The sequence below is a fragment of the Eptatretus burgeri genome, chromosome 6, assembly GCF_056783735.1.
Source record: "Eptatretus burgeri isolate ZD-2024b chromosome 6, Ebu_testis_v1, whole genome shotgun sequence".
Taxonomy (NCBI): Eukaryota; Metazoa; Chordata; class Myxini; order Myxiniformes; family Myxinidae; genus Eptatretus; species Eptatretus burgeri.
Window position 1 is genome coordinate 61,257,187 of NC_140966.1, and position 8,443 is coordinate 61,265,629.

At 43.5% G+C, this 8,443-nt stretch overlaps 1 protein-coding gene across 4 annotated transcripts in view; it reads right to left on the reverse strand.

Annotated features, from left to right (window-relative positions):
• LOC147024916 (phosphoglucomutase-like protein 5) overlaps window positions 1-2,284 on the reverse strand; it is a 121,861-nt gene extending 119,577 nt beyond the window's left edge. For 2 of the 4 annotated variants that reach the window (XM_085885320.1, XM_085885318.1), the window contains exon 1: window positions 1,794-2,284. In XM_085885320.1, the coding sequence (XP_085741446.1) occupies window positions 1,794-2,051 (258 nt within the window). In that variant the 5' untranslated portion in view covers window positions 2,052-2,284. The remainder of the gene's footprint in view (window positions 1-1,793) is intronic. The other 2 variants (XM_085885316.1, XM_085885317.1) reach the window with 2 other exon arrangements.
• Window positions 2,285-8,443: the final 6,159 nt, after the last annotated feature.

An 8,443-nucleotide genomic window follows, 5' to 3' on the forward strand; every position in this document is an offset into this window, starting at 1 on the left:
TGTAATAAATAGATAGTCGGCCTTTATGGAGAATAGGTTCACCTGTTGGAAAACTAGGTTAAGCCTTCTGAAGATTGAGATTCAGTTCACAACAAGTTTACCCTTTAAAAGATCAAAAACTTGCAGTTTGATGAGAAACTGTCTTTAGCATCCTTGACAATAGGCCTGAAGACTTATTCTTATACTTCATTGCATTGTATTGTGTGCAGTGAATTCTCACATTAATTTAGCTTGAGTTTTTAATGATGACTCTTGATGATGATAATATTAGTAATAACAATATTGTTCCTATTTCCTCTTGTTTTTTTTTTGGAATTGCCTTCCAGAGGAGGTTGAATCACACTATTCCCACCATGGATCGAACAAGGTGGTGCACCATTGCACGTCATCTACCATACCCATGATCTTTTCTACCTCCACGAACCCTACCTAACCTAACAACCATGTTAGTTGCAGGTAACTGTGTATCATTCCCTCCTCTCTATTTTCATTTCCTGCTGATTCATTCCCTTGCTTGTATGCACATGTTGCCCTACTGTCAGTGTGTTACCGATTGACCCTCTCTCACTCTTCCATGAGTCTCGATTTTGTCTACAAAATAAAAAGTTTCTGTGAGTGTTTGAAACCAAAGTGGGAGCAGCAGAGAACATGTGAACACATTCTGAACAACTAGGCAGATACTCTCTTCCTGCCTGCTCTTTAGATAAAGCCTCTGGTATGCCCTAAGCACTCGTGACCCCAGGCCAGACAGGACCACCACTCAAATATTTCTCCAGACTTGCCAATCCATAGACTGCGAAGGATGTCAGCAAACTTTGTGTGAAGGATTACCCACATCTCCGTATATGAACCACTGCTTGGTTCAACACAAGAGGTCAAAGGGTCTTCCTCCATAATAAAAACAAAAATCGCAATGATGATATAGTTACTTGAGTTGCAAAAATACCAGTTATGAGCACAGAAATCTCAGATATATCCCAAAATTCTGAATTCTAAACCAGATCTATGAGGGGATATCAATTTATTACGTCCCCAAATATGGTGGAATTTTTGACACCTTCTCCCCTCCCTGGCTATGCTCCATACAAGTCCCTTCATCTCTCTCTCTCTCTCTCTCTCTCTCTCTCTCTCTCTCTCTCTCTCTCTCTCTCTCTCTCTCTCTCTCTCTCTCTCTCTCTCTCTCTCTCTCTCTCTCTCTCTCTCTCTCTCTCTCTCTCTCTCTCTCTCTCTCTCTCTCTCTCTCTCTCTCTCTCTCTCTCTCTCTCTCTCTCTCTCTCTCTCTCTCTCTCTCTCTCTCTCTCTCTCTCTCTCTCTCCCTCTCTCCCCCTCAATCCTCAATTTACACCCCGCCCTCCTTGCGCACATAATAAAGAGATAGAACCTCGGTGTATTTTTGGAATTCTGTTGCACGATCTCTCTTACAACGAATTCACGTCCCGACGTCCGAAAAGCAAACTCGATGTGGACGAGTTCATCCAAGGCAGCTGGTGCGCAAGTTGCGCAGCAGTTTGAACCATTCAAAACCCCACTGTTCAAGTACATGCATTCAGGTTCGATGCTAAAGTCTCAAATGGACAAATGGAATATGATACTTTGGGAATTTTATATTGTCTACAAATAAGTGGGAAAAGGAAAGCAGGGCGTGCTGCATCGCGGAACACCGTCTTACCATCAGCACGTTCCGAGATGCAGCACCCCGAGTTGGAATTTCACAAAAACGAAGAGATCAGTTTTGGAACAAGACCATGGACTCACGCCCATCCATTGAGATCATGACCGGCCGGGTTTCTCACCCCATTGGCGGCGGCCATTTGGATGACAAGCGTTAAGGCGATGCGTGAAAAGTAACGACCATCGCTCCCCAGTACGAGCGTGCAGCCCTGGCGGTCACGCAGGTCCACCGAGGAGATAATGCTTTGCACGAGATTCTGCGTGTAGTTTCTGCGACCCTCGAACACTGCAGTGGGTCGGCGGAATCTCCCGCCGCCAGGACGTTGGTCGTCATAAGGTGCGGTGGATGAGGTGAGCACGGATAGTGGACCGCTGTCCATGGTGGCGGAGTCCGTGGCTCGTGCTCTCTGTCCTTTCCGTACACCTTTCTCTCCACACTGCCTCGGAGGTGCGAAGTTCCCCTTGAGCACTTCCCACTGATCTTGCGAAATGCCCTCACTTTGCAGTTTGCTCCAGTCCTGCCCCTCTCCAACTTCTCCTCCAGGCTCCACCCTCCGCCGCGCTCCAGGCCAGCAGGTGCTCCAGAAATGTCGTCCTGGAGGCCAGAACGAGAGCATGGCGGCCACAATGTCTTGTCGCCCCTTGTAAAAATTGGCATCGCCTTTGTGTGCACAGTGTTAATTCGTTTCCTTTTCCCCCTTTTATTCAGATTGAGTGAACGTAACCATGGTTGGGTGATACAAGCAATTACACCATTAAACAACGGATTGTTGTCAGTATCTAGGTTCACGTCAAAATTATTGTCAACATTATTCTCTGGAATGACAAGAATGGAGCGCAAACGGATCCACTGGATGCTTGAGACTTGTGTCATATGCTGTAACATGTGTAATAAAGGAAAAGAGTACTGCAAATGTTTGTGGACCCTTCAGTGTTGTCAGGTAATATGATAAAAGGCAATGTCACAATTTTTACAAGGGGGTAGACAAGACATTGTGGCCATCCTATAGAATGTAGAGAGTAGAGGAATGCACCGACTGGAGAAACGAAAGGTACTAATGTGAAGAGTGAACAGTACTCCATTTCATGTACCTCTCCAAACAATGTTCTGTATAATTTGTACTGTTTGAGTATTGTAGAACTAATGAGGTGTGTAGACTTTCTCCAGTACATTTTTTTGCTGAGTGGAATAATGAAATGAACAAAAGTACTGCCCTCCCCCAACCTATTATTATTCTAATTATTATTATTATTATTATTATTATTATTAATTTTTATTATTATTTTTCTTCTGACAGAGATCAAGACTTGTGGAAGATCAAAATGTGAACCTACCCTACTCTTGTTTAACTTCCTGATATTAAAATGGGAAAAGGTGTGATGAGCTGCTGAGACGACAGGAGATGATGATGAGTTCCGAACCTGAAATGTTGGAGGAATTAAGAGTGTTGTAGGAGGGACTAAAGCAGAAGATTCCATGCACAGAGGCGAGATAAAGAGAACAAAGGAGTAGAGATGAGCAGAACACTGATTAGGGAAAGAGTAACATCATCGTGGGTTCGATCTGATAATGCCTGGGAGGTGAGGATGAAAGATTAGTTTGTGAGAGATCACATAAGAGATGATGAGGTGGCCTGTTTCATCGTCCCATCTAAACCTATGTTTCATTATGTTGGAATCTGATGTTTGAATCCCATATACCGTACCAGGTACTATATATATACATTGATCACCTGTATTAATGCAATAATTGTACAGTCATTGTTGACGAATGTCCTTGTACAGTAAATCATGTATAATGGGGCAACTAAGCATAACAATTGTGCATTTTGTGAGGAAAGCACCAAATTTGGCACACTAGTAGCCTAACATATTATGAACAGATTTGGATATTGGGCCATCTCAATTTCAGCCGCTGATGGCTGTGGCAGCCATTTTCCAAAATGACCGCTAGCGGTTACTATAATTTCACTCTAACATTGGTTTGAACATTTATTAAAAGCTGAATTAAGAAAAACATAACCTGGAGCCACCTCAAGTTTAAAGATAGCCGCCATTTTGCAAGATGGCTGCTAATTATTTGTTGTACCGGACGACTATCTCACTCATAGAAATTGGTTGTTGAGCATGGTTGCAAACGAATCAAGGGCTGCGTCTTATTCATATGAATACCGACATCTCACTCATAGAAATTGATCGAGAGATGTCTGATTTAAATGTTCTGAATCAGTGACACAGTCTGCTCTGTTAATATTCTCTCAATTTTGTGAGCACTCTCTCACACACACACACACACACACACACACACACACACACACACACACACACACACACACACACACACACACACCTGTGCATTCAAGTGCGGTCTTTTTGCACTTGCAACGCTTCAGACAGCTCTTCTTGCACTTGCACGATACCAGCTCATAGCAGGTTTGGGCTGCTTTGGGTAGCTTCGTCCAGTGTGGCTCGTACACCCCCTCGTCATTCTTGACCCAGCCCCAGCTGGATGGAGGATGCAGCTCTGGCATTGGTAGCAGTGTTTGACCCCACACATGGCCTCCTTGGTAGGCCGCCCTCTTCACATGCTCCTCCAGAGCTGCCTTGGTTGGCGGGATCATCTGCACATTGTTCTTCTTCGCGAAGAGCTTCTTCTGGGCCTTGTCAATGTCTTTGCACGTGCTGGTTCTGTCATAGAGCAATATGACGAACCTCTCGATTGTGTGCATGACATCGTCTGGTATGCCACTTGGTGCAGAGGATAGCTTCAGCAGTGCGTCTATAAGTTCTGGCAGAACGGTCCAGATTGTCCAAGCAGTCTTCTTACCATGTCCAGCAAAGCGAGATACAGTGTCACACCCAGTCAGAGCGTGAAACATTGGGAGTGCCTGTGCCTTCTCTGGTCCTAGGCCAGCTGCTATTTCGTGGGCTGCCAGGTACCGAAAACTCTTCCCAGTGCCAAATGCTAGCCACAGTTCATCTTCTGGTTGCAGTCCCTGGGCCACTGACAGCCAACACCACAACATCGGTGTCAACTGTCTTGATCAGTATCTTGTGGTGACCATGGTTGGCTGCATGGGATGCATGCAACAACATTCGACTGTCAGCTTCTTCGTGGCTGCATGGGGTGAGCAAGGCCAGGTCGAGCAGCAGTGGCTTGCTCAGGACTGCCTCTCCATCAGTGATAACCAGCTGCTTGTCATCCTGGTCAAACCACCTGAAGATAGCTTCTGATAGGAACTTGAACAGCTCGGTCTTGTTGGTGTCCACTCGGAGGAAGTTCTGCCAGTTTCCAGGTATAACTGCTGCTCCGACCACGCGTCTACGCACTCCTTTTCCACGCTTTGATCTTGCACTGCCTTTCAGTGAATCAGCAACGTAGCGGTCCCAGACCAGGTCCAGGCGTGACACAGTCTGAAGCTTTGTTGACAGGTACGGTATGAAGACATCCTGGGCATAGTCATCAAAGTTCTTGGCTACCGCAGGCATCAGCATCTGGACAATGACTGCCCCATCAAGAACTAGGCTGGTAGTATCAGGGGCCTCTGATTGGGCATTGGAGAACTCTTCAAAGCATTTGAGGAGATCACTGTTCGTACCTAGATGGAGACTTTCTCCATCGGAGAGAGCTGGAGGACACGCTTGATTCTCCTAGCCCATAGTCATAAATACTATTGCCACTCGTAAAATCTTCTACAGACGCTGGTGATGGCACATAGACAATTCACACCCATCATCTGAGTTACATGGCTTAATTCCCAATACGACCGAATTCATCCATATTTAGGTTACTTCGAGCCGATGTGCTGAGATGTGTTGCGATTGACTGTAAGAGTCAATAAAACGCAGTTTCAGAAAACGGAAGGGTTACTCAACAAACTGACCAAAACAAATTAGCTTAGCCATGAAAATGGAAACTAGAATGGAAAACTACTTACAAACGAAGATAACCCGAAAACTAACGAGTTATCATGGTAAAGATATCTCGCCAACACGCCGGTACGAAGAGAGAACTTCCTCACTCAGTAGCAAACTGGAACTGGCGCCGTGAAGGCAGAACGGAAATACATGCAGAACCTCGTAACCCAGTAATCCGTGACTGAGATAATCCTATGACCTAACTGCACCCCGCAAACCAAACTCAACTTGATGAACTACGGTTAACAATGGGATAGCATAGAGAACTCTATGGGCACAGAACAAAATAACAATAAAAAAACCAATGTCACCTGCAGCCGAGATGGGAACATAGTGTGAGGAGCTATGTAAGTAAGATTGGGGTGGCGAGCAGAGTGGAGAGGGTTGTCTGGGGATAAAGGGCAGTGGAGGAGTATTGTACAAAAAGAAAAAAGTGGGGTTAATTAAGCAAATGGTTCACTCTATCTGTTCGTCTGTTTGTTTACAAATGTCAGTGTATGATTGAGAAACAACTTAATTTCAATTGAATGTTATATTTTGAACATGAACTGGAACCATCCATCCATCTATTGGGACCATACTCTGTGCAGAGCATTGGTGCTGCCCAAGCAGTCTCCTTGGCTATTGGATACAATCCTGGACGGGTCGTCACTCCGACACAGGATACCAGCAAGCTGGCACTCATTTTGCCAACCTCGGAAGGATGACAGGCTATGTCAGCCCTACCTGGTACTAACTCAACAGCCAAATGGGATTTGAACTCAGGATCCGAGGATCCCAAGCCCACCACCCTAAACGAACTGGAACATGAATCGAAAAACGAACCTGTAATTTAATAATACTTTGGCTCTGAATATGTTCTGATCGCGCATGCGCAGAAAGGAGTGTGATAGTGTTTCCAGTCTGTCTGACTGTCTGGCAGTCTCTCAAAATTGAAAATCATTCCAAACAGGAAACTTTCTGTTTTTAAAGGTGTTACAAAGGACACAAACAATAGGCATGAAGAACTAATGTAACGTGTTAAATAAAGTGGTGTCACAGACACTGCATCAACAGTGGTAAACTTCTGACAGAACTTTTTTTTCTACAACTTTTAAAATCTTTATTTTATTTCAATACAATTGTATTTGAACAACAATGCCTTGTTGGCACTTTCAAAAACCTTCCAATACCATTACTTGGACAAAATATTGCTGCATTTTACATCATCTCAACCAATCAAATTTGCTGCTCGCAAACCTGCCCACGTCCATTTTTATCAAGACTGTGCGGGGTAAGGGGTTCCATGATGTCTAGTTATTAAATGTGGGGTGTCGTGCCTTTGCTTGTTTGGACTCTAGAGCAGCGGCATGGGAAGATATGCATCTGCCCAGGATCTGGAGACTTAAGTGCAATTCTTCCAGAGCTTGATCATACCATAAGGTGAGCAAGGAAAAGGAAGGATTGCTATGCATGTGTGTGTCATCCAAAACAGAGGAGCTTGATTTAATCTATCACTTCTTTGTCCAGTCTTTTCTCATCAGCGAGCTATGCAAGAGAGCTGATATTAGGTTATGGCACAGGCATGATGAGCCAAGTGGCTTTTTTTCGTCTTTTCCAAGCTGTTATCACATATTTCATTTGCAATGCTTCCTGGCCAACAAGCACTGCTTCTTGTTAAGTCAGTCTCCACCTGCTGGCGAGTTCAATATCACTGAGAGTTGTTGAGTAATAAACGAAGCGCTGTAAATGTTCTCACAATATTTTTATAAAGTTTTTTTCTCCCCAGAAAAGCAAGGCTCATGGAAGAGCAAGACTAAATTGACAGTGAGGGGGTAGTGGTGCAACAATTGGGGATGAGCAAAATCTCATGAACTGCAAAATATCTGTTTGAATCGTTTGCAAGATGAGGCCACTAACTCTGGATCTTCGTCTCCTGTTTTGGCTGTGTTTCTGGTGCTGATTGAGGAGAAGTTGAATTTCATTTCACCCCCAATACAACATATGTGTCTTGTATTTTCCCCCATTACTTGAACCCTAAAGGTACGATTTCAAAACTTTAACCAAAGATAAAAGTGTTCGTTTTGTAAAAAAAAATAATAATAATAATAATGGACCTACAATGGATCATGGATGTCAATCAAAAAACATCAATGATGTTATTAATAAACTATTTACAGACCAATCTTCACAAAGAGTTGTATAAATGTGCAGAATAACATGTCATAATATTATAGCACTAAAATTAATAATCTATTGAAATAAATTGGTTATTTGAGGAATCATCAATTAAAAAATGGCTCTTTTTCATTGTTTGTGTTTTACTGACACCATCTATGTTTAGCTCTTGAAAATGTGTGTGTGTGTGTGTGTGTGTGTGTGTGTGTGTGTGTGTGTGTGTGTGTGTGTGTGTGTGTGTGTGTGTGTGTGTGTGTGTGTGTGTGATTTCTGGATTGGTCAGTGAAACGGAGAGATTTCACTCTGAGAAAAGTATCAAGCATACACACATATAATTTGATGCACCATGACATTCAGACCATATATAAAACAAGTACGGCATATGGTAGAGCGTATACCTCTGGCAGGCTGAACAGTTTACATTTTGTATCCCACTGTTAGGCCGGATCTGGATCCAGACCTGAATCAAAATCTAATCGACTTGTTCTCCTCACCTACCCAATTAATCTATCAAGTTTTGTCATAATCTGTCCACAACTTATTGAAATATCCTCCTATATATCGTTTCTGGCACCATCTCTCAATGGTGAAGAATCACTGAACAAAATTTTAAAATCCAAGTTCCAGATCTTCACCAAAATCGAATCAATTCGTCCTCGTCGCACACCCAACTTGTCCACTAAATTTCGTCCGAATC